The sequence below is a fragment of the Sesamum indicum genome, linkage group LG4, assembly GCF_026168435.1.
Source record: "Sesamum indicum cultivar Baizhima isolate 11 linkage group LG4, ASM2616843v1, whole genome shotgun sequence".
Lineage (NCBI taxonomy): Eukaryota > Viridiplantae > Streptophyta > Magnoliopsida > Lamiales > Pedaliaceae > Sesamum > Sesamum indicum.
In genome coordinates, this window is record NC_142660.1 from 13,822,291 (window position 1) to 13,847,986 (window position 25,696).

General features: G+C 37.6%; 6 protein-coding genes across 11 annotated transcripts; all 6 read left to right on the forward strand.

The window, feature by feature from the left end:
* Positions 1-540: 540 nt before the first annotated feature.
* On the forward strand, positions 541-3,876 carry LOC105160734 (uncharacterized). The gene is made up of 3 exons (XM_011078213.3): positions 541-1,149; positions 1,375-2,277; positions 2,963-3,876. The coding sequence occupies exons 1-3, from the start codon at positions 621-623 to the stop codon at positions 3,631-3,633; spliced, it is 2,103 nt and encodes a 700-aa protein (XP_011076515.1). The 5' UTR covers positions 541-620; the 3' UTR covers positions 3,634-3,876.
* A 2,409-nt stretch (positions 3,877-6,285) lies between these two features.
* On the forward strand, positions 6,286-13,463 carry LOC105160605 (putative inactive receptor kinase At5g58300). 5 transcript variants are annotated; one of them, XM_088879811.1, is made up of 7 exons: positions 6,286-6,519; positions 6,940-7,499; positions 8,120-9,019; positions 9,738-11,143; positions 11,635-11,733; positions 11,809-12,527; positions 12,731-13,463. In XM_088879811.1, the coding sequence occupies exons 2-4, from the start codon at positions 6,968-6,970 to the stop codon at positions 10,406-10,408; spliced, it is 2,103 nt and encodes a 700-aa protein (XP_088735937.1). In that variant the 5' UTR covers positions 6,286-6,519; positions 6,940-6,967; the 3' UTR covers positions 10,409-11,143; positions 11,635-11,733; positions 11,809-12,527; positions 12,731-13,463. The 5 variants fall into 5 exon arrangements, with proteins under 5 accessions (XP_088735937.1, XP_088735936.1, XP_088735935.1 ...); XM_088879810.1 differs by having other exon boundaries at positions 9,738-11,733; XM_088879809.1 differs by having other exon boundaries at positions 11,635-12,527.
* LOC105160606 (putative inactive receptor kinase At4g23740) lies at positions 12,422-13,353 on the forward strand. The gene is made up of 2 exons (XM_011078066.3): positions 12,422-12,527; positions 12,731-13,353. Exons 1-2 carry the CDS (start codon positions 12,422-12,424, stop codon positions 13,351-13,353), a joined length of 729 nt encoding a protein of 242 aa, XP_011076368.2.
* A 735-nt stretch (positions 13,464-14,198) lies between the features above and the next one.
* EYE (conserved oligomeric Golgi complex component-related / COG complex component-like protein) lies at positions 14,199-19,506 on the forward strand. The gene is made up of 10 exons (XM_011078069.3): positions 14,199-14,610; positions 15,207-15,296; positions 15,397-15,516; positions 15,604-15,705; positions 15,848-16,125; positions 16,455-16,600; positions 16,772-16,970; positions 17,308-17,992; positions 18,302-18,634; positions 18,821-19,506. Exons 1-10 carry the CDS (start codon positions 14,326-14,328, stop codon positions 19,097-19,099), a joined length of 2,517 nt encoding a protein of 838 aa, XP_011076371.1. The 5' UTR covers positions 14,199-14,325; the 3' UTR covers positions 19,100-19,506.
* A 428-nt stretch (positions 19,507-19,934) lies between these two features.
* On the forward strand, positions 19,935-20,901 carry PEX11B (peroxin 11B). The gene has a single exon (XM_011078070.3). The coding sequence runs from the start codon at positions 20,093-20,095 to the stop codon at positions 20,768-20,770; it is 678 nt and encodes a 225-aa protein (XP_011076372.1). The 5' UTR covers positions 19,935-20,092; the 3' UTR covers positions 20,771-20,901.
* Positions 20,902-23,013: 2,112 nt separating this feature from the next.
* LOC105160609 (cell number regulator 6) lies at positions 23,014-25,670 on the forward strand. 2 transcript variants are annotated; one of them, XM_011078072.3, is made up of 5 exons: positions 23,014-23,240; positions 23,335-23,457; positions 24,063-24,177; positions 24,830-25,098; positions 25,251-25,670. In XM_011078072.3, the coding sequence occupies exons 2-5, from the start codon at positions 23,347-23,349 to the stop codon at positions 25,476-25,478; spliced, it is 723 nt and encodes a 240-aa protein (XP_011076374.1). In that variant the 5' UTR covers positions 23,014-23,240; positions 23,335-23,346; the 3' UTR covers positions 25,479-25,670. The 2 variants fall into 2 exon arrangements, with proteins under 2 accessions (XP_011076374.1, XP_011076373.1); XM_011078071.3 differs by having other exon boundaries at positions 23,015-23,203.
* Positions 25,671-25,696: the final 26 nt, after the last annotated feature.

The window sequence follows — 25,696 nt, forward strand, 5'->3', positions numbered from 1 at the left end:
TTGTTATTTTTAGTTATATTAATATATTAATCGAATCAAAATAATATTAAATCTCACGTTGAATTTGTTGGAGTACAATAAAAACAAAGTAGTCAGTATTTTCGTTTATAAATTCTTAAAGTTCTTAAAATGATATTTTAGTTTAATTTATAGAGCAAGTGAGCAACTAGAAAATTTAGTTCGAATTTCGGGATTTATTCGAATAATTTTAAATAAAATAATTTTTTCAATTGTTGTGATTTAAAAACCATTTAAAATTCTTTATTATGTAATATATTTCTCTTAAATTCAAATTTATTAATTCAAATATATCGTAAGGGACGCAGATAAAATATATTTAATTTTAGAAAAGTATAAATAAATTAAATTTAATTGAATTAGCAAAAAGAAGGTACATAAGCTCCACAGACAAAACTATGAAAGTACATATAATTTTAAGAAATACTACAGAAACTTCTGAACAAGTCAATGTCAACTCGATTTGTCGCTATAATGACATAGAATATTGTTGATTCCGCGTTAAGGGATTCAATAATTCAAGACTGCAATAGTTGATTTTAACGAAGCCTTTGATTAAATGCATAACTATTAGAATTTCCAGGGAAGAAGGTTAGGAGCAGATGTCTGCTATCTATGATAACTGGGAGAGGCTGGTTGCTGCTGTTCTGCGAAAACAGCAGCTGTGGGAACTTTTTCATGATCACTCCAGGAGTCCCAGCATCCTCTCTGAAGCATCCGACTTTAGTTCTAGCTTCAATCTGAGTTCTCGCACTCATGATCTATCGCTTGATTTTGCGTATGGAAGTTTTGCAAGTTTGCGAAGAGCGCCTGCCAAGCTGGTTCTGATTTCAGATTTTAGTCCTGCTTTTGATGTCAAAGATGTATACGTGGCTTCTGCTGAAATACTTGGGATCGGGACCTTTGGGAGTACGTTTAAGGCTGCAATGGATAATGGGATAAGTATTGTGGTGAAGAGACTTAACAAGTCACTGGGTCTTTCTGAACCAGATTTCAAGCGCCATATGGATATTGCTGGAAATGTCAGGCACGAGAATGTCGTTGCTTTAAGAGCTTGCTATTCTTCTGAAGATGAAAGACTCATGCTGTATGATTATTACAGTAAGGGGAGTGTGCATGCATTGTTACATGGTATATTGAGATCTGCAACTTTAACTGATGTTTCCTTGTTCTTTTTTCATGTTTATGAAAATTTGAAGATGTCAATGGTCCAGCACTAAGTACAGTACTCATCGTTCCTCTTAGAATGCCATTTACTTGCATATTAGTTCTCGCTCCAATCAAGATGATGGCTACAGGCTAGTAGGTGAAATATGAACACATGGAATACTCTAATGCATCTTCTCATGTTTCCAGGACAAATTGTTGAAGAACAGTCTCACTTCGACTGGGAAGCCAGATTAAGAACTGCAATTGGTGCTGCAAGGGGTATTGCTGCAATACATGCACAAAATGGTGGGAAGCTTGCCCATGGAAACATAAAAGCATCAAATATTTTTCTTAATCCTCAACAGTGGGGCTGTGTATCAGATCTTGGCTTGGCAAATATGACAGGAACAACATTGACACCAACTGCACGGTGCTATGCTCCAGAAGTCAAGAATACTCGGGACGTATCCCAAGCATCAGATGTCTATAGCTTTGGGATTCTGCTACTTGAACTTCTCACTAGAAAATCCCCTGTACATTTCCCCGGTGGTCCTAAGGCTGTTGACCTAGTCAAGTTGGTTAGTTCTGTGAAAAGCAAGGAGAGGGCTGCTAAGGTATTTGATGCAGAGCTATTGACCTATGCTAGAATAAGAGATCAAGCGGTTGAAATGTTGCAAATAGGAATGACATGTGTTGCAAAATCAATAAAGAAGAGACCTAAAATGTCTGAAGTAGTGCAGATGTTAGCAGATATTAGTACAATGAACCCAGGAAGTAATCATGTTTCTGTAGAAAGAAATCTTGTATTTTTGGAGGATGCTAATCCCACATTCGACCTTGAGGATATGTTAAGGGCTTCTGCTGAGGTGCTTGGGAAAGGTACATTTGGGACTTCTTACAAGGCAATATTAGAAGATGGAACCACAGTCGTGGTGAAGAGATTGAAGGATGTAACTGTAACATTCGAGGACTTTCAGCAGCACATGAAGGTCATTGGAAGAATAAGGCACAAAAATGTTGCTGAATTAAGGGCGTACCACTTTTCAAGGGATGACAAGCTCTTGGTGTACGATTACTATAATCAGGGGACGTTATCTACCTTGCTACATGGTATGTAGAAATAAAAATTTGGGGCATCTGCTCTGCCTTGGTTTCTATGTGAGCTATAATTTCACCAACAAAAGTTCCAGTAAATGATCTTTGTTGAGTGAACTTGGACTGCTATGCGACTTTTCTTCTTTCCTTGTGCATATAAGCTTGATATTGGAAGTCAATTAATATATGAACTTTGAGGCTATGAACATCTGAATGCACTTGGATGAAATCTCATAAGCTCATTCAGTTGTTAAATTGAAAATACAAGGTGAATTCTGAATTGAATAAGCATAGGAGCCTCTCGTTGTGATCACCATGTAGAGGAACTAATGGACTATGGCTAGTTAAAAATATTGCACTTATATGATGAAGGCATATGGTTCAGTATTTTCATTATTGCAGCTCACTTGCATTTTTTGTTCAAGTCGTAGCTAATATTAACCACTCCTAGGCCATTGGCAAATGAACTTCTCTTATTCTTAGAAACAACTGATGTTGAAAGCAATTGCGCAAATGGATTTTTTCTGGAAGATCTTAGATCTCAATAATTCACTGCTGCTGGTTATGTTTTAATAAATGAACTGAATTCCTTTTTTTGTACTTTTACGTTATTAGTAGTCGAACTTATTATGCTATCCAAGCACATTGAATTTAGACCAATTAATGATTATAAGTAAATGCATTTTCTTCATCTTTGCAGGGAAAAAGAATACTGGAAAGATACCTTTAGGCTGGAAGACCCGATTGAAAATAGCAGTCGGTGCTGCCAGGGGTATCGCTCACATCCACAGACAAGGTGGTGGGAAGCTTGTGCATGGAAATATAAAATCCTCAAATATTTTCCTGGATGGACAAAAATACAGCATTGTCTCTGATGCTGGACTGGCAAAAGTGACGAATCCAATTAGAAGGTCAGCTATGCGCTTTACAGGCTACTGCGCACCTGAAGTTATGGACACCAGGAAAGTGTCCCAAGCTTCTGATGTCTACAGCTTTGGAGTTTTGCTGCTTGAACTTGTATCTGGACGGCCACCTCAATGGACCACAGATGATTTCGAGGTCATCTTACTAGTTAACTGGATCCAAACTCTTCTTCATAATGAATGGACTCCTGAAGTGATTGACTTGGTGCTTCTAAAGTATGAAAATGAGGAGGAGGCAATGGTACAAGTGTTGCAAATAGCTCTAGATTGTGTGACTATTGTCCCCGAGCATAGACCAAGAATGACTGAAGTAGTGAAGTTGTTGGAGGAAATTAGTGGCATCGAACCATCCGATGAATCAAGATTAGAAGATAGATTGGAGCAACCAAACATTGAATCAAGACTGGAAGATCTATTGGAGGATTTGTTGCCCACACTGACACCATAAATGGCATAGGACGGAATGGGGTAACATCTTATCTTGAGATTGAAATATGTGAATTAAGTTCTCTTGTTTTTGGTCATTAAATAGTCTATCTTGTCTTGAAAGTTGAAATTTGTGAATAAGAAGTTCCCTCCTCTTCTTTCTGGCCATCAAATGTTAGTCACCCCATGCATGTATGTCTTGTACTTGTAATTAAGTGTAATAGTATCTAGTTTCTTGGCTTAATAATATTGAATTCATGTTGAATATGATTGTGTATGAAGAAGCGCTGGATATGGAAATTAATACTATTTAATTTACAAGTGGAAAAAGGAATGATCTTTCAATCTTGAACAGAAGCAATCATATATCAAAAACAGTAACTTATGAGAATCTTTCAAAAATGATGTTTCAAATTCTAATTTTTTTTTTGTTAGTTTAGTTAATTTACATCTCAACACCGAATCCAAATATTAAGGAGAGAAACAGGGTGAGTTTTGTCGGATCATTTGAATGCTTATCACATTTTGACCCATTCAACTTTTAGGATTCATTTTGTTCAAGTGAACGGCAAGACTAATTTTTGTAATTTTATCCCTAGAGCGTGCTCCCGCATTAACTTGTTGAACATGATGTTTGTTGTCAAAAAAAGAAAACAAAATGCAGTCATGACCAAGAATTAATAAAATAATCAAAGCATGGAAGGAAATATAAAATACCAAGGGAATCCCAAAGACTCCACCTTGAGACTCAAGCCAAAATACCCCAGAAGTCGTTCATCAACTAAGAACTGACTATCATAAGGGTCCTAATTCAAAATGTCCAAAAGAAGATAAGGCAACACTCCTTTCCCCAACGCTTAAGGAGGGGGGAGCCTCCTAAATCCAACGAACTGGGAAAATTCCATGGACGAGAAGGCAGGACAAAAAAGAAACTTTTCTTTCAATTTTTTTGGGATTAGGAGTAGGTAAAAAAGGCACCCCAGGACGAGGCATGAAGAGAAAAATAGCCATTTCAGCAAGTTTCAAGCGAAAATATCAGCAGTGACAGGGAACTCATGGAAGCAAAAAATCATAAAGAAATTAGCCAAAATTATAAAAGAATTAGGAATCAACTGGTTCAAGGGAACTTGAAAAAAACAAACAACATCAAAATAAAAGGAAGGAATGAGAAAGCATAAGCCCAATCATAATTGAGGAGAGAAGAAGCACAGACAATTGAGAGAGGGAAAATAGGGGCAACTCGTAGGAGAAGAGGCATAAATACTGAAGGCAAAGAGAATATAGAACTCGCAAATCAATTGATCCATACTAAAGATTTTGAGACTAGAAGACCCACAATCTATTGACGATTGGGGCATCTCCCTCTCCTCTTCCCCAGGAGAGAATCCTTCCCCTTCATTCCCCCCTGCCTCATCCTCTTAGTCTTCCTCATCTATCAAACGGCGAGTAGCAGCCGCTACACGCCGTAGACTCCGCCTCCGGCCACTCAGCGGTCTAGACGAGTTGGAACCCATCCTCCTCTAAGTGGCCTCCGAGGGATCATCGTCTAGGAAAACCTCTTTAACAAAATGGACCGACTCATCTAAAGAGGCCATAAAAGGGAGTCAAGAAGAAAAATTTCAAAAAGAGTTGAAAGAGGGAGGGGATACTTATAGATGTTTGAATGAGGAGACCTGGTTCTTCAAGAAAAGATGGAAAGGAGAAAAATGAAGGAAAAAGGGGTTACTTCGTGATTAAGAACATGGGATGGCCCACATTCACCTCTTAACCTCCTCTGATTAGGCGGTTACTTAGCGCCACAAGTGCGTGGGAGGAGGCAGTTACCAAACGCCCCCCTCAGTATCAGCAATATCATTCCTTCACTGACAGACGATAGGACGTGGAGAAGGGAATCAAGCTACTCATGGATCTAGCCAAAATTCATGACCTAATAATGATGATTAAATTGAGGTCCGCACCTAGTCTTCCACACATGGCATCTACCTAAATTGCCACGCATTACATTTAGCGAATATGAAAGACGTGTTTCAAAGGAGGTCCCCTCACAGCCCTAAACTCTTGGACCAGAATGACTGCTTGTTAACCAAAGAGTTCTCAACAACAAAGAATCCCCTCAGCTTGAAAACATATTTCCCTCAACTAGGTTAATTGAATATAAGATCGGATTATAGCTTATGTTAACAACTCCTGTCCACTCATCTTGAGATTAAAGGAAACGTGCAAAATCCTGCTGAAGAGGGACATCCCCTATAAATACAAGTTTGGTCCCAAGCGAGGGACACCATCCAAACGTTGGAATATTGTTGTCACACTCTTCTCTTGCACTTTGATCGCACTCTTAACACGATTTTTCTCGCACAATTGATCATCATATCACGATTTCTAATTACAATGTATTTCTTGCAATTATTTTTCTTTTAAATCTGATTATAATTTTAGCGTAGGAGTGCTAATATGTTGTTTTACAGGTTCTATTTCTTAAAATTTATTATCTCTTGCCCAAACTTGGAACATAGATCCGAACTTATTGAATGGGTGCTACTTCTACTCACATCATTACACAAGGACATGAATGAATAATTTTTTAGAAACCACTTGCTAATTATTATTATTCTTCTTCTTTTGGACATTTTTGGCCTCACAAGTCACAGTAGTGTAGATCCGCTAAACTTATTTAGGGTGGAGCAATCTGCCAAGCATTTAAATTTTTATAGTCAAAGTAAAATTATCTTATTTTGGAGGCGCAAAGTGACATTCAACCGTTCTCAACCCGAGCTTCATTTCCGATGTCCCAATGATCAGAAAATGGGTTGAACATGACCGGCAAAGCCATCTATTTTCCGGCATTCTCATAGGTGTTCCTGCATTCCGGTTTGCGCGTCGATCTACGGCTTGCTTCCAACAATGGGTATGCAGTTCCTTTTCGTTTTGCTTAATCAATCGGGAATTTGTAATTTGATAATCCTGTATTATGTACTGCAATTCTTTCGTCATTTTCCCTGATTGACTCAAAATTGAGTTTTCTGTTTTCTATAGTTTCTGGAAAATGATTTCCAGAGTTATATGGTGTTTTCCGCAAAGGGTGTTGTTATGTCTTGTGCTTCTTATGTATTTGAGGATTGAGGAAGATAATCCGTAAATTACGTCTGAAACTTTCTCGGAATGTCTGTTTTTCTTTTTCTTTTTTTTTTTCAATTATAAAATAGAAAAAAGTAGGATGCTTCTGGCCGAGTCAATGTCAACTGGTTGCATTTACTATGGTGACAGAATATTGCAATTCCGCGTTAAGCTTTTTAATAATTCAAAACCTGTTTGATCAAATGAATAGCATTTCCACGGAAGAAGGGTAGGAGAAGATGTCTGCTATCTATGATAACTGGGAGAGGCTGGTTGCGGCTGTTTTGCGAAAACAGCAGCTGTGGGAGCTTTTTCATGATCACTCCAGAAGCCCCAGTATCCTTTCTGAGGCATCTGATTCCAGTGCTAGCTTCAACTCGAGTTCTCGCCTTCGCGATTTGACCTTTGACTTTTTGAGGTATGGAAGTTTTTCAAGGTTATCGAGAGCGTCTCCCAAGCTGGTTCTCATTTCAGATTTTATTCCTGCTATTGATATTAAAGAGGCATACGTCGTTTTTCCTAAGTTACTTGGGATGGGAACGTTTGGGAGTGCGTACACCGCTGCAATGGATAATGGGGTGAGAATTGTGGTGAAGAGACTGAGCAAGTCACTGGGTATCTCTGAAGTGGATTTCAAGCGCCATATGGATATTGTTGGAAATATCAGGCATGAGAACGTGGTTGCAGTAAGAGCTTACTATTCTACCGAGGATGAAAGGCTTATGCTGTATGATTACTATAGTAAGGGGAGCGTGTATGAGTTGTTACATGGTAAGTTGAACTCTGCCACTTCAGTTGATAAACTTATCTGTTCAGATCACAAACTCTTTTCTCAATAAAATTTTTGGCTGCATCAGGTCACTTTGTCAGGGCAACATGTTTGTCTGTACTGCAAATCAGATAAGAAATGCATGATCTAATTACAGAGATGTCTCTGTTTCAGTGCATTATCACACTCCATTAAAACAATGCAACTCAACATTGTTTCTCTTTCTTGTATATGTTGGCCATTTATTGGAGTGATTGACGAAGTATGTATGGGTCAAGGTATAAATATCGATTCATGTTCTGTCACTTCAATTTTAATAGAAAAATATCATCAAACTAGTCTTATCTAATCGAACCCATTAGTGTTTCTGTGGCTGCTGTTATAAGATACATCTGGGATAAAACAGATAGGTTTTGGAATGTGGATGGCATCAGTTCAATGCCTTGTGCAGGAGACTAGATTTAATGATATCAGTAGGGCAACATTAGGTACTTACATGTAATTTCTTTAGGATTCCCTTTCACTCACATATTGTTTTCTTTTCAATCATCATAATGTCCACATACTAGTAGGTAAGATATGAAATATATGAATCATCTTATGCATCTTCTCATGTTTCCAGGAAAAATTGGTGAAAGTCCGGCTCAGGTGGACTGGGAAACCAGACTAAAAATTGCAATTGGTGCAGCAAGAGGTATTGCTGCAATACATGCACAAAATGGTGGGAAGCTTGTTCATGGAAACATAAAAGCAACAAACATTTTTCTTAATTCTCAACATTATGGCTGTGTATCAGATCTTGGTCTGACAAACATGATAGCAACAACATTTATGTCAACAGCGCGGTGCTATGCTCCAGAAGTCAAGAACACTCGAGATGCATCTCAAGCATCTGATGTCTATAGCTTTGGGATTCTACTACTTGAACTTCTCACTAGAAAGTCTCCTATACATGTCCCTGGTGGTTGTGAGGTTGTTGACCTAGTCAAGCTAGTTAGTTCTGTAAAAAGTAAGGTATGGGCTTCTAAGGTATTTGATGCAGATCTATTGAAGAATCCTACGATAAGAGAACAGATGGTTACCATGTTGCAAATAGGAATAAGGTGTGTGGCAAAATCAATAAAGAGGAGACCTAAAATATCTGAAGTATTGAAGATTTTACAGGACGTTAAAAAGATAAACACAGGAAATAGTGTTTCCTCAAGAAGAAAACTACTGTTTTTTGAGGATAGTAATGCCACATTTGAGCTTGAGGATATGCTAAGGGCTTCAGCTGAGGTTCTTGGGAAAGGAACATTTGGTACTTCTTACAAGGCAAGATTAGGCTATGGAAACACTATCATGGTAAAGAGATTGAAGGATGTCAATGCTACACATATGGAATTCCAGCAGCATATTGAGGTTATTGGAAGAATGAGGCATGGAAATGTTGCTGAATTAAGGGCATACTACTTTTCAGAAGAAGAAGTACTCTTGGTGTATGATTATCAGAATCAGGGAAATTTATCTGCCTTGCTACATGGTATGTATAACATCAATTACTCTAAAGTTAGTCTGTGTTATTTTTTTCTTGTGAAAAATAAGTTTTAGCAACAAAAAATATCAGAAAATTGTCGTTACAAATTACAATACCTGTGATTGCTTACAGGCCCACATCTTGTTCCTTTCGTATGATAAATTTGCCATTAATTAATAACCTATGATATTGAAGTTATGAAGCTTCAGTTGCACTTGGAGAGCAGTTGCAAAAAGTATTAGCTAACAAATCTCAGGTAAATTCATTAGATCCAACTGAACATAGGATTCCCTTGTAGGCAGAATTTAGATGAACTAATGGAGTGGGGACGATATAAGGATTACTAGTATAATGTTTTGTCAGTGATTATCTTCTCATGAAGCTTCTTCTTTCAGTACTTTTGTTATTACTCTCACTTCCAGTTTTTACTGGACTTGTAGCTATTATTTAGAAACACCCAAGCCTACTGGCAAATGACCGGCTTATCCTTCGTAGGAAAAGAATAAGCAATGTTTAGAACCATTAGTTGAATGACAGTTCTGCTAAGTGTTAGATGCCAATAATCAGTGGTCACCTGTCAAGTGTTTTCACAAACTGAACTGAATTCCATTTTCATATTTTTTGGCATTACCAGCAGTCGAATATACTACGCCATCCTGCCTATCCTAACACATTCTTGTAAGACTATGATTATTATACTTTGAGCTTTTCTTCTCCACAATAGGCCCTGGTAAGCTACCTTTGGGTTGGAAGATCCGACTGGATATTGCAGTAGGTGCAGCAAGGGGTATTGCTCACATCCACCGAGAAGATGGTTGGAAGCTTGTGCATGGAAATATAAAATCCTCCAACATTTTCTTAAATGGACAAAACCACAGTCTTGTATCTGATGTTGGACTAGCAAAAGTGACCAATGCGATCAAACGGACCGTTCTGCAAACTCATGGCCACTGGGCCCCTGAAGTCAACGACACCACGAAAGTCTCCCAAGCTTCTGATGTCTACAGCTTTGGAGTTGTTCTACTTGAACTTGTCTCTGGCAAGCCAGCTAAGTGGACCGGGGATGATGGCAAGGTCATCTGGCTAGTTGATTGGGTTCAATCTTTTAGTCGTGATGATTGGATTTCTGAGGTGATTGATTTAGAGATTTTGAGGTATCGAGAAGAGGAGGCTGCAAGCTTAGTATTGCAAATAGCAATGGATTGTGTTGCGACCGTCCCTGAGAGCAGGCCAAGAATGCCTGAAGTAGTGAAGATTTTGGAGGAAATTAGCGGCATTGAACCATCCAATGATGTGTGGGAAGATACATGGGGCCAAGACCAGCCATCCATTGAATCAAGATTGGAATATCTCCTTGATGATCTGTTGCCCACACTGCCATTCTTGAGTATTTAAATTTGTGAATAAGTTTTCTAGTTATCTCTTTGCATTTGGTCATTCAGTAATTCAACTTGTCTTCAAGAGTGAAATTTGTGAATAACCTCTTCTTTTAGCCCACTCAATAAATCTCTATCTTTCTCTCTGAACTCAGTGAATAAAATCTGTCCCAGTTGACCCTGATATAGAGTATTTTGGTGCGTTAAATACAATTTACTCCAGCAAAATTAAATGAAAAAGGAAAATACAATTGGCAAATTCTTGAAATTTGAGTCCAACTTCGATATATTGGATTTAACCTGTCAATAAGATAAGTAGTGTTTTAATGGAAAATCGTTAATCATTTCAAATAGTTATTATTATACTTGGTAATTGGATCAATTGACTTAGAACAGATCGAGTCTGAATTAATTTTTTTTTATTATGTAAACGATCACTAAAGTTCTCCTAGAAAGATTGCACTTCAACAACTGTAATCGTCGGTTACAGAATAGAAAACTATGACCTGATAGCAATAAATTCAATTGAATTGGCAGAAAGCCGGAAATCAGATGAACTCCTGAGATGGAAGTTGTGTGTATGTAAATATATTCTAACACCAAACTATGGTTCTCAACTCCAGCTTCAATTTCGATTTCCCAGTTATCAGAAAATGGGCAGAACACACAGCCATCGCTCTCATTCGCCGCCGGTCTCATTGGCCTTCTTGCTTTCCGGTGGCCGCGTCGGTCTTGCAGCTTGCTTCCAACAATGGTTATGCAATTTTCTTTTATGTTCTAGTTTTCTCTAATTCAATTGGGAATTTGTAATTTGCCAGAAATTCAATCCTGTCAGTTTTCCTCCCATTTTCTCGGATTAACTCCAACATTTGATTTTTTATTTTATTTTTTCTGTAATTTTCCGAAATTGATCACGGGAATTGGGTTGTGATTTTCGCAGACCCGATGCTCGTTATTTCTGGTTTAATTCATGATGTACTTCTGAAGCTTTCTCTGGCCTTGCGATTTTCTATTTTCATTTTTGTTTTCCCTTGAAAGAAAGCTTCCAACCGAGTCGTTGTCAAATAATTGTATTTAGCACACTGACATAGAATATTGGGATTCCGCGTTAAGATTTTGAATGATTCAGAACAGCAAATGTTGACTCTCATCAAGACTGTTTGATCAAGCTGTTTCCTCACTAAGATTCTGTGCCTAGGCTAGTAGGTGAAACTTGACTAATTATGCATCTTCTCATGTTTCCAGGAAAAACTGGTGAAAATCCGGCTCATGTAGACTGGGAAACTAGACTAAAGATTGCAATTGGTGCTGCAAGGGGTATTGCTGCCAAACACTCACAAAATGGTGGGAAGTTTGTCCATGGAAATATAAAAGCAACAAATATTTTTCTCAACTCTGAAAAGTATAGCTGTGTGTCAGATCTTGGCTTGACAAACATGATAGAAACAACATTCATGCCAACTGCACGGTGCTGTGCTCCAGAAGTGAAGAACACTCGAGATGTGTCCCAAGCATCGGATGTCTATAGCTTTGAGATTCTGCTGCTTGAACTTCTCACTCGGAAGTCCACTTCACACGTCCCAGGTGGTCCAGAGGCTGTTGACGTAGTCAAGTTGGTCAATTCAGTAAAAATAGGTGAGGCCTGCTAAGGTATTTGATGTAGATCCAATGGAGAATTCTGCCGTAAGAGAAGAGATGGTTAAATTGTTGCAAATAGGAGTAAGGTGTGTGGCAAAATCAATAAACAAGAGACCTAAAATTTCTGAAGTGGTGAAAATGTTGGAGGATCTTAATATGACAATCACAGGAAATAGTGTTTCCTCAGAAAGGAAACTAATATTTTTTGAGGATAGTACTGCCACATTTGACCTTGAGGATTTGTTAAGGGCTTCAGCTGAGGTTCTTGGGAAAGATACATTTGGTACTTCTTACAGGGCAAGATTAGGCAATGGAAACACTATCATGGTAAAGAGATTGAAGGATGTCAATGCTACACATGGAATTCCAGCAGCATATTGAGGTTATTGGAAGAATGAGGCATGAAAATGTTGCTGAATTAAGGGCATACTACTTTTCGGAAGAAGTACTCTTGGTGTATGATTATCAGAATCATGGAAATTTATCTGCCTGGCTACATGGTATGTATAACTAGTTTGCTCTTGTTTTTTCCATGTGAGAATTAGTTTTAGCAACCAAATTCACTTGCTGATTAACCTGAGAGATACTTGCATGCCAATTTCACATCCTTATTTAAGGTAAAATTTGTAGTTAGTTCATAAACTATGATGATAATACTCTGAATCCATTTTCTCCTCTGTGGGCACTGGTAATACACCTTTAGACTGGACGACCGTACTGAGAATTGCAGTAGGTGCAGCAAGGGGTATTGCTCACATCCACCGTCAAGATAAGCTTGTGCATGGAAATATAAATTCCTCCAATGTATTCCTAAATGGACAAAAATACAGCCTTGTCTCGGATGTTGGATTAGCACAATTGACGAAACGACGGTCCACATTGCGAACTCAAGTCTACTGCGCCCCTGAAGTCAAAGACACCACAAAAGTATCCCAAGCTTCTGATGTCTGCAGCTTTGGAGTTATTCAACTTGAACTTGTCTCTGGCAAGCTAGATAAGTGGACTGAGGTTGATGGCAAGGTCACTTGGCTAGTGAATTGGGTTCAATCTTTTAGTCATGACGATTGGATTGCTGTGGTAATTGATATAGAGATTTTGAGGTATCCAGATGAGGAGGAGGCTATCCTACATATGTTGCAAACAGCAATGGATTGTGTTGCCACTGTCCCTGAAAGCAGACGAAGAATGCCTGAAGTAGTGAAGATTTTGGCGGAAATTAGCGGCATTGAACCATCCAATGATCTGTGTGAAGATGCATGGGTGGTCCAACTATCCACTGAATCAAGATTGGAAGATCTCCTTGATGATCTACTGCCCACACTCTAAATTTCTGTATAAGTTTTCTAGTGATCTCTTGCATTTGGCCATTACTTCAAGAGTAAAATTTGTGAATAACCTTCTATTCTTCAATAGATAACTTATGTTTTAATGGGAAATGGCTAATTATTTCAAATGGATTAAATCCATTCCACCGGACTGTGATATGAAAAAACCTCCTGAAAGAAAAAAAATTAAGTGTTAATTTACCACCCTATAATATCAAAAATGAATCAAAAAAATCCATTCAAGCCATAAAAAACATGTAAAGTGGGAGAGAAAAAATAAAAACAAAAGAACATGGAGAAGTAAGGGAGACAGAAACATCACGTAATGGATTGACAGAAAAAAAAAAAATTATGAAATTCAAATATTAAAAAATTAGTATTCTAACCAAAATTTTATTTGAAGAGAAAAAATCAATTAAAGGATAAATTTGATGTATTCAAATATTGGCACGACAAAAATTTACAATAATATAAATAAGTTTTATAAATTTATTGAGGCATTTTGACTCGATGATTAAATGGTTAATTATGAAAAAATACTAAATTTATAATAATTAATCGTCTAAAAAATAATTATGACATTTAAATTTATAATTTTATAATTAATCATGTAGATCGTGACTAAAATTTAAAACTAACCTCGCCCTTAAAGTAGGTGAACAAATTAAAAAATTATTTAATGAATGTAATTGATAATTTGGCAAAAAATAATAGAGGTGGGACTAAAATTTAGTTTGGGCTTGCGATTCCATAATTAATTATGGAATAAATTATTTTGACAATTAATTTTTTTCTTTTGGACTTCTCATAAGTCGTGACTCATAACCAACTAAAGCGCAAATGCAAATAATCGCGTTTCGTTCAAGGAATTCACCAGCGATTTCAGTAACCGATCTCTCTCAAGGCCTAAACCAGCCGGTGAAGCTAAAACCCACACAACTTGATCCATCGGAAAACGGAATACACATCCAAGATGATGGTGGATCTGAGCGCCTTCTCGGAGGAGAAATTCGACCCGAAGAAATGGATAAATGGAGCAGTTCAGCAGAGGCACCCACAGGACCCGGTCGAGAAGCACCTGGTGGATCTGGAGATGAGGCTGCAGATGGTGTCGGAGGAGATCGCCGCCTCACTCGAGGAGCAGAGCTCCGCCGCACTCCTACGCGTCCCTCGCGCCTCTCGCGATGTCCTGCGCCTCCGAGATGAAGCACTTTCCCTCCGCTCCTCTGTCGCCAACATCCTGCTCTTCCTCAAAAAGGTAGTGCAGCTCCTATCTTTTTATCTATCATTATCGCTTTGTTACTCGATAATGTAATTTCTTTTTGTTTTAGCTCAAATTAGGGAGGAAGTCTTCAGATGATGATTTAAACAGTTCTATGGCCGCTTGGATTGAGCAAAAAAGCAAATGTTTTTAAACTATAGTTCAGTTGTTTTAGGTGTAAATAGGATACATGCCTTAACACAAAAAAAGTTGCTGCTGGATTTCATCGTCTTATTGTTAGTACAGGTGCTTCTCTTTCTTTTCTGAATTAAAACCAAATCTTCCCATGTGAAAATTTAAGAAGTCTCATGAGTGTGGATCTAACTCAAAATTAATGTGGGCTCTGAAGAAGAAGATCGGAGTTTGTGTAGGGATATAGGTAAAATCAAATCAGTGAAGTAAACTGAAGGTCCCGAACTGAGTTGGTGGATGCACTCCTCTGAGCAATTTGTTCAATGACGTAGACTGTTTTGATATGACTCTAGTATATGCATAATATCTAAGTACCATAGTTGCAACTAGAATTTTTTGTCATGCGTGGGAAAGTGGTTGTATTGATGACTTTCTGGTGTCAACTTTAATTTTGTCTGCAGGCTGAGGGATCCTCTGCAGAATCCATTGCAACCCTCGCCAAAGTTGATACAGTCAAGCAGAGGATGGAAGCTGCATATGAGACACTGCAGGTTTTTTATGATTTAGATTTCTTTATTTGGGATGGAGCTGTTTTGTCAATTGATTCTCTGTTTCTTGTTGGTTGGTGAAAGTGTTTCTGCTGTTGAACAGGATGCTGCAGGTTTGACGCAGTTGAGCTCGACTGTAGAGGATGTATTTGCCAGTGGTGATCTCCCACGGGCAGCAGATACGCTTGCGAACATGAGACATTGTCTGACTGCAGTTGGAGAAGTAAGTTTTTAAGCATTCCAAACAACTAATCATGTCGCAGCTGAGAATCTGTGAAAGAGTTATGATTCATGAGTTCATGATTATCAGGTTGCTGAGTTTGCTAATATAAGGAAGCAGCTTGAGGTTCTAGAAGATAGACTGGATTCAATGGTTCAGCCCCGTCTAACAGACTCATTGAACAATAGAAAGGTAGCTTCCTTCATCATTTTCTTTTTGACTTTTGAGGCGAATATCCGAAAACAAAAGTTGTTATCTACATTCTTTATCTATTCCCTAGTGCTTTTCCTGACAACTTGACAGGGGCATTCATTTATTTTTCCTTCTTTTGTAGGTTAATGTCGCTCAAGAAATGAGGGGAATCCTCATTCGAATTGGGAGATTTAAGTCTTTGGAAAGTTACTACACCAAAGTCCACCTCAAAACCATAAAGAAGCTCTGGGAAGAATTTGATTTAAGGCAACAATCTAGTAAACTTGCAAATGAGAAGAATGAAGTGGAAAGGGCCAGTAGCTTTAATTCACAGTCAAATATGCAGACAATGTCGTTCGCACGCTGGTTACCGAGTTTCTATGATGAGTTGCTGCTTTATCTTGAACAAGAATGGAAGTGGTACTTTTTGTTTAGATTCTCACAGATATTTACTTGTAGCTAATTTTCCTTAGTTGTGCCGCTGATGTTTTTGCGGGGGGGACTTAGGATGTCCTAATATATGTATTCCCTCTGAGCTTCTTCCTGTGCATGATGAAAACAAGTACTTATTATTGAACTGTATATGTTTAAGCTTGTGAATGTGAATTTCCTTATCAGCTACACGGAATGCTTTCAGACTCTTTCCAACCTTATATATGGAAAATCCATCTTCTTTTAGTGCCATTTGGATATTTAGTAGAGTATGATGATACAGATACTCAGTCTTCCATGTAAATTCTCCTCGACAGGTGCATGCTTGCTTTTCCTGAAGATTACAGAACTCTTGTCCCAAAATTGTTGATCGAGGCAATGTCATCTGTTGGTTCTAGTTTTGTATCCCGTGTTAATCTTGCTACTGGAGATGTTGTACCTGAGACTAAAGCATTGGCCAAAGGTTATACTTTATATCTCTTTTAATCTTTTTAGATGACCTGGGGAGTTGGTCATTTTTCTCAAATTTACTGCTTTCATTGTTGGTCATGTATTCCTTGGCAGTTGATTTCACCTGTAATATTGCTTTGCAATGTTTAATACCATGATGATGTCTTCTTGTGTCTGGTTTCAGGTATATTAGACATCTTATCTGGGGATTTGCCTAAAGGTGTCAAAATTCAGACTAAGCATCTGGAGGCTCTGATAGAACTACACAACATAACAGGGAGTTTTGCAAGGAATATTCAACATTTGTTTTCTGATTCAGATCTTCATGTGTTATTGGATACACTGAAGACAGTCTACCTTCCATATGAAACATTTAAACAAAGGTTAGCACATTTGATTTTTAACAATGATACTTGCCTGTGTGGCACATTTTCTCCTTTTCATTGATGTATGCTTCTTTTGGAACATTTCGGTTGGTTGGTTAAGGAACCGGTTTTGACCATTGTTTTCTGGGGTAGATGTTTGCGCCGCAAAAAGATATCTGAAGAAGATGGGGACTAGATGTTATAATATTTCCAATAGAATTTTCTGGTTGAATATGTTTTGTTTAACTTGGAGACTGGTATCAAGAGATGCTTCTTGTATACATGACCCATCCAACTAATATTTCATTGCTTAACCAATTATTTATTAAATAACTTGCTACTTAATTGGTAATAGATATGGGCAAATGGAGCGTGGAGTGCTGTCTGCTGGAATTTCAAGTCTTGATCTCAGGGGAGTTAGTACTCGTATTATTGGTGTGCAGGGAGTAGAGCTCAGTGAAACAGTTCGAAGAATGGAAGAATCTATCCCACAAGTCATTCTTCTTCTTGAAGCTGCCACAGAGAGATGCATTAGCTTTACTGGTGGTTCAGAGGCAGATGAGCTAATCCTTGCCCTCGATGATGTAACTTTACAATACATCTCCACCCTTCAGGGAAACCTAAAATCACTGAGAGCAGTCTGCGGAGTGGATGTGGTGGCAGAAACTATTGGAGGAAAGAAGGAAACAGGAGCAGACAGGAAGGACGGAGCTTCACATGCACGAAAAGTTGATTTCATGTCAAATGAGGAGGAATGGTCTTTTGTCCAGGGTGCTTTACAGATTCTCACTGTTGCTGATTGCTTGACGAGCCGAACTTCAGTTTTTGAAGCTTCCTTGCGGTCTACTCTTGCTCGATTGAGCACTAATTTGTCATTTTCTGTTTATGGTTCAAGTCTTGATCAAAACCAGTCACATGTGGATAATGATGATGGAAGTGGGAATTTGTCTACAGCTGGAAAAGCTTCCCTGGATGTGGCAGCTCTTCGGCTTGTCGATGTCCCTGAAAAGGCTCGAAAACTTTTTAACCTTTTAGAGCAGGTACTTGACATGACAGAAGTGTGGTCAAATTTTTTGGAAAACAACTTTTTTTTGTGTCTGTGTGTGTTTCCAAAATTTTCCAACACGAAGTGATCTTCAACCGTTGAATTTACACTGGTTATTCTCAAAGAGTAACAATATTAGAAAAGGTTACTAAAACCTATCCCTCTGAAAGAAACAATTAGATTAATCTACTGAAAGACCATCTTTCACTTAAGGAAATCTGTTTTATGTTATTTACCTATACTATAGATTTTTATCTGTTGATACATCTAATATTCATGTGTACCCTTATAATTGTTCTTGCAGTCAAAAGATCCCCGATTTCATGCCCTTCCACTTGCTTCTCAAAGAGTTGCGGCATTTGCGGAGGCAGTCAATGAGCTAGTTTATGATGTACTTATATTGAAAGTGAGACAACACTTTAGTGATTTGTCTCGTCTGCCCATATGGTCTTCTGTTGAAGAACCTAGCGCTTTTCCTGTTCCCAGCTTTAGTGCCTACCCTCAGTCTTATGTGACCAATGTAGGTGAATACCTACTTACTTTACCCCAACAACTGGAGCCCCTTGCTGAGGGTATTTCCAACAGTGATGCCAATGCTGAGGAGGCACAGTTCTTTGCAACTGAATGGATGTTCAAGGTAACAGCTAAGACTTTTAACTTTGTGGTTTACACTCCTGTTTATACGTGATGCCTTCATCACTATAACACGGATATCAGGTATCAGTGCCTGAGCAGTATAGCTTATTATATGTCCTGGAATTCAGAATCAATGTTTACTGCAACAGTTTCAACCAATTAGTCTAATCTTTTTTAATTTTTATAGGTTGCTGAGGGAGCCACTGCTCTTTATATTGAGCAGTTGCGTGGGATCCACAAGATAACAGACCGTGGAGCTCAGCAGTTGTCTGTCGATATTGAATACTTGAGCAATGTGCTTTCAGCTCTATCAATGCCCATCCCTCCGGTTCTTTCTACATTTCATACCTGTTTTTCAACACCAACAGATCAGCTCAAGGATCTTGTAAAATCAGATTCAGGAAATCAGCTTGATCTTCCAACAGCTAACCTTGTCTGTAAAATGCGCGGTGTGAGGCTGGATTAGGGCCCATGCTCAAAATTCCAATACGACCCCTTCTTGAAAAGCTCTATGTAATTAACATAATCAAGGATTCCATCCAGGACTCTACTTGGGTTTACTTGTGGAGAACACAGGTAGTTCCTCTTGTTCACGTAAGTAGAGAACTCTACCCTATACAAAGACCCAAGTTAAAGCATTGCCTACTTTTTATCCGAAGGGGCACGATGCTCATGCTCTCTGGTCGCCATGATATAGAACATGTTTCTGAAAACTGTAGAGTCATACTTCAGGACAAAACTCCTCCTGTATTTTCTGAAATGGTGTTTATGCAACATGCGAGAGACAGTTTTGATCTAATACTTGTGTAACAAAGTGATGATCACTATGAAACACAACATTATTTTTAAAAATCATTCATTTTACTTTGTGAATTCCTGAAAGTTCCATTTATCTTCAGATATTGCTGTTTGTTGCTCTGGTAGTGTTCACCGTAGCAGATAGTTACCAAATTCGAGTGACTTTATGGTCTTAGCAGTCAAGTACTCATCTTGCTCAGCTAGCAGAATGCTTGCTGATGTTATAAAATTCGGCAGAACCTTGTAACCTAAGGCATTTGATTTTGGGGTTTATTACCAGAATGTAATTTGCATCCACTCCATAAATAAAAAGTATAAGCTAACAGTTAGAAAGAGGATTTCCTAGTGGTAGACTGGATTGTAGATTTTCTAATAATATAGACCAATCTTCACCCTTTAAATCTGAATTTTTTGTACACAACGTTATACACAAGGGATCTGAAATTGGTGGCTCTGAAGCTTTGCTGCCAAAATTGCAAAAGAAAAATTACATAAGCCCTTCTGATGGTAATACAGCAGAAGACAAAACAATATAGTCCAACCACATGTATCACTTGGTTTTATCCAAGAACCACAATATTTGTGGCCACTCTCTCTCTTTAAATTTCTACAAAACCTCCTCAACAAGCCCATTTCAACACCTTCCACAACTCAACCAACAATGAATGACACAGTAGACAAACTTGTAATCTTTCTAGCAAAGAGAGATGGGATTGACAAGCTTGTCAAGACTTTCCAATATGTCTCCAAACTAGTCCACTGGCATGTAGAGAAAACACACCCTGATGCTGCCACCAGGGCCAAGCAATGGGAAGTCGCCTCCGGCCTCAGCCGGAAAGCCTTCCGCTCGGGTCGGTTCCTCACCGGCTTCAACGCACTGAGGCGGAATCCAGGCACGACAACGACGTTCCGTCTCCTCGCGGTGCTTTCTAATGCAGGTGAAATGGTTTACTTCTTCTTTGACCATTTCCTTTGGCTATCAAGAATTGGAGTCTTGGATGCAAAACTGGCTAGGAGAATGAGCTTCATATCAGCATTTGGTGAGTCCTTCGGCTACATATTCTTCATGGTTTCTGATATTATACTGATTCAAGAGGGGATTAAGGCAGAGAGAAGGATAGTTAAATCAGGGGATGAATCAGAAGATTCAAAAGGGAAGATCAAGAACATCAGGGGTGACAGGGTGATGAGATTGATGGCTGTGGCTGCTAATTTGGCAGACTTGATCATTGCGTTGGCTGATATTGAGCCTAACCCTTTCTGCAACCATGCTGTTACACTAGGGATTAGTGGGTTGGTTTCTGCATGGGCTGGTTGGTACAGAAATTGGCCATCATGAACAAGAATGTTCAGGAGTTTTGGTAATTGTTGGCAGATTCTTGTTTCAGTCCTGCACATGAGAAAATTTGTGTTTAATGATGATATACTTGCTACCCAAAGAATTTATATGGAATTTACTTGTTCCGATGCTATGTTACACTTAAGTTGACTTCTTTTTTCTCTTTTTCCCCCACACGTCTAGATTTGAATAAGCATAAAAGTTTAATAGAATATTAGAATGCTAAGCTTATAAGCTCATTTATTAAGCATAAAAGCTTATAAGCTTCGTAGAGAAAACTATTTTGCAGACAGAAAAAATTATATTAGTTTTATTTTGTTCCATGCGCTTCTTTTTCAATTACTTTAGTTTTTTGTGATATGAAAAAGGTTTATTTCATGTCTTCTTTTTATATGTTTGGACATGAATAAAACTTTGAGTTGAGCCTTATGCTTTGAATCGGAATAAAATAAAAATAAAAATAGAAAATATGGAATAAAACACTCTTTTTCATGCAAATTGGAAACCTGAAGACTGGTGAATTTGCTGCAGACCCAAAATGTTATTCTGTTTGGGTATAAAGTTTTGTTTGGGCCCGAAGTGATATGCTGTTGGATTGAAAATGGGAAAGTACCCCAAAGTAGTTGTGGTATTGGGTTGGATCTGAGAAAACATGGACTCTTGTGAAATTGGTGAAGGCCCAAAATGGTTCAGGCCCATAATGAATATTGAAATGTAGCACACAAGCTTACAAGCATAATTCTTAGAGTAAATTACATTGGACATCCCTTGAAATTAAGTTCAATTACATAAGTACTTCTTATTTTTATAAAATCATGAGACACGTTGAGGGGTTTTTGTTCTGATTTATTTCAGATGGAATACTTGTACGTTTTTGCTCTCAAAGAGGCGTCGATTGAATTATAATTACAATTTCAAATGGTGTATTTATATTTTTGCAAATAGTAGATAGTATTCGCCTAATTTCAACCTATAGAATTATTAAATTTTTTTTTATGATATTCTTTTACAAATAAAAATTTACTAGAACTCCCTTAAAAGATTTTTTATATCTAAAAAACCCATTAAAGTACTTTTTATAATCCAAAAAGCCCATTTCATGAGATTTTTAAGTTGATGGATTTTTTTTAAGATATTAAAAATTTACTTTGAAGGGGTTCCTTTATTCTCAATATAAATAACAATCTCAACATATTCATTTGAATTTGTTCCACCAAATAAGATGGTCAAAGATTATAAACATATATATTTAGAGGCAAAAGAGGGGATATAATTTGAAAAGAAAAGAAAGTTGAAAACAAAATGCAAATGAAAGAAAAATAAATAGAAAAAACCACATCAGCATTTATTTATTAGATATGATTAATTTAGACAATTTTCATTGAGAAAAACATATCAAATTATTTGCTTGTAACATTCTCACACTTAATATATAGTATAAATAGATGGAGATATCAAAATCTCATTTGTTTTCTGGTGCAATTCCTTATAAATTTGCTTGAATTTTTCCCCTAGTATTAGGGTATATTTTATGTAGGTTGGGTCTGAAAAAATTAACTAATGAAGATAGGTCAATATTAAGTTATGGTTTTCGCAAGTGTTTAAAATAAGCGTTTATTAAATTTTTATTGAAATTAAAAGTGCTAGTTATTAAAAATTAGAAATATTAATAATTTTTTAAATAATAAAAAGATGAGATAATTATACTCTCTTTTTCTAAATTTAGTTTTATTACATGTAGATCTCATTGTGATTTGAAATATTACATCTATCACCGTTAAAGTTTGCTTTAGGCTAATAAATAAGTCACATTTATTAATCAAAATTCACTAAATTTGCTGATATTTGTCCTGTAACAAGTCATTGATAATAAATCGAAGATAAATATTAATTTTTATTTAGTTTTTTATTAATATCAGCAAATTTAGTAATTTTTAATTAATGAAACAATAAATTTGTTAAACAAAAGCAAATTTTAAAAGTGCAAAATATACTTTTTAAATTACAAAAAAATTATATATAATTACATCAAATCTTATAAAAGAATGTAATTATTTCTAAAAAAATTTGTAATTATGTTAAAATATTAGAGCAACTCCTTATAATTTAGTCTCTTTATTTAAAGACAACAAAGAAAATCCTTGGACAATTAAGACTATCAATCACGTGGAGACTCTTGATTGGGTAGAGAACGTGTATGCGAGCACATAAGATAAACGCTGTGCAGGACCAACCTGCGAGTCTTCCGTAATAAGTAGAGTGGACTGCTTTGGGACCAGGAAAATGAATTCCAATTTCTTACCCCCCTACACTGTAGGATTTTGATTTTCACACCAGAATCACCCCACCAACAATTCCAATCTTCCCTTCAATTCCATTGCATTGCTCAGCAGCTGATCCGCATCAGTTGACTCAGCGACACAACTGTATATTGTGAGTATAGCATAATGTGTGTGTTTGTGCAACGAAGGTGATTTGTTTGTGGACAATTTGGGTTTGAAGGGAACAAGGGATCATGAAATGGAATTGTATTGAGAATTTGGGTTTTGTTTTTTTGGTTTCAGATCTTTTGAAGAATGGCGGAGGAAATGAATCACCCGTCGAGTTATGTTAAATTGACGAAAGAACAAGCGCCGGTGGAGGAAATTAGTCCCGGAGAGCTTAATCAGCCCATTGATGTTCCTCAGGTACTCCCCCTCTGTGTGTGTGTGTGTGCATATATATATATATATATGTGTGTGTGTGTGTGTGTGTGTATAGGCTAGACGGGTTATACTGTGACATTTCCGAGTATAGTGTGGCGTTTCATCTGGGATCATCTCTTGTGTGTGTTACACCTTTTTGTGGTTCGACTACACTCGGATAAGGTTATTTTCTTGCATTTTGATGTGTTTGTCTTACCTAGAATATTTTGTGCTTCTTGGTCGGTAATTATTGATACTATGAAAAACTTTGGTTGATTCCCAGAGCAACTAAGTATCAAAGAGTGATCTTGATTCTGCAACATGCTCTTCTCTTGGTTATAATCCTAAGGTATCTATTGCTCTACTTTATGAGTGGAGAAACCTAAATTCCAAGTTGGAATACGATGTTCTTGGTTCACTTTTACCTTCTAAGGTGAAGTAATGCTCGAGATTATTGTTTGTGAGTCTTTATAAAATCCCAGTTGAACATTTATCACTTTGTTGGTTTCATGAGAACCTTTTTTTGTGGTTTTCGCATAGTCCAATCTTGTTTTTCGCCAAACTTCTCATCTGCTGGAAGTTTTAGATTTGTGTTGTTCATTCTGCAGTTACACGTTCACAAGTGCAATGAGTGTGGACAGCCTTTACCAGAAAGTTACCAAGCCCCTGCAGATGAACCTTGGACTACTGGGATCTGTGAATGTGCTCAAGACACAGAAAGTTGTGAGTTCCATACTGTTACAATGAAAAAGAAGTTAAACTTCTCATAGCGAGCAGGGGATAGTTGCTCAGTCACATTTTTAACTAATTAAAGCACTCATTTGTGGTTCAATAACATTTATGCAGCCATGTAAAAATCCCAAGTTTTATAATTTAGATAAGTTGTCTGCATGCCAGAGTACAATTGTTAGTGGTTTTTTCTTTTTCTTTCATGGGAGTAAAAGAAAGAGTTTTTGAGCTAGTTATGCGTGGCAAGGGAAGAAAAGGAGGCAGAGTGTGACTGCTAAGGTCTCGAATCAATATTGAGTGAGTATAAATGTTGTTTCTGTGTACCAGTACTTTTATGACGGCTGGTTGTGGATTTGAATTTGGTGTTCAATTTGGTCTTTGGGATTTTGAAGTTGAATTCTCATGTAGTGCGGATATTTATCGGCTGATTAATTCTCTTTGAAATGCCAAAACCATTTAGTGGCATTCTTCAATTGGTACCAACTGCCAAAATTATATGCTAAGATGGAAATGAGCGAATATTACTCTATACCAAAGTACAGTTTGAGTTTTATTTCCATTGCTCACTGCTTCCTCACTTCTTGGAATACATCAGCATGTTTTATGACTCCAAAGATTCTTTGTTTGTTTTCGGGGTCTGCAACAGGCTGGACAGGATTATTTTGCCCCTGTGTCTTGTTTGGCCGCAATGTTGAACAAATAAGAGAAGATACTCCATGGACCTGGCCGTGCATCTGTCATGCCGTTTTCATAGAGGGCGGTCTTGCATTTGCTGCCGTAACTGCAGGCCTACATGGTATGATCGACCCAAGGACTACATTTCTCATTTGCGAGGGTTTGCTTTTCAGTTGGTGGATGTGCGGAATATACACTGGTCTTGTGAGGCAATCGTTGCAGAAGAAGTATCATCTCGAGGTTATACAATCCTTATATTTCCTTTCAACTAAATTATTCCATCCTTACGGTTGCGCTATCAAGTGTCCATTCTGAGCTTGTGTGCCTCTCCTCTCTCTCTGATTGCTGTTTCACTGTTGATTACTATGTACTAATATTAATGTTGGATGCAGAATTCACCATGTGATCCTTGCATGGTGCACTGCTGCATGCATTGGTGTGCCCTATGCCAAGAACACAGGGAGTTGAAAGGACGCTTATTAGATGAAACCTTCGTCCCAATTACTGTAGTTAATCCACCTCCAATCCAAGAAATGAGCGCTGCAAGTGACAGCCATAACTCAGCACCACTCTCTACTAATGGGGCTGACCGAGCTAACGTAGAAATGCAACCTTTATAGAAACTCAAAACAAGGTACTATTTTTATACACTACAGAATGGCCTTCAAAAGTTGAATTTTTAGTTTATTTCTCCTCGCAACTATACGAGACTAAAGTGGTACGAATTTTTAAGCCCTTTTGCTAGAATATTGTACAATTTCTCAGGGGCAATTATGTTTGATGAAATTGCAAATCAGTGCATTTCTCGGTCTTCTGAGTTTCTTTGATAGCGTTACAT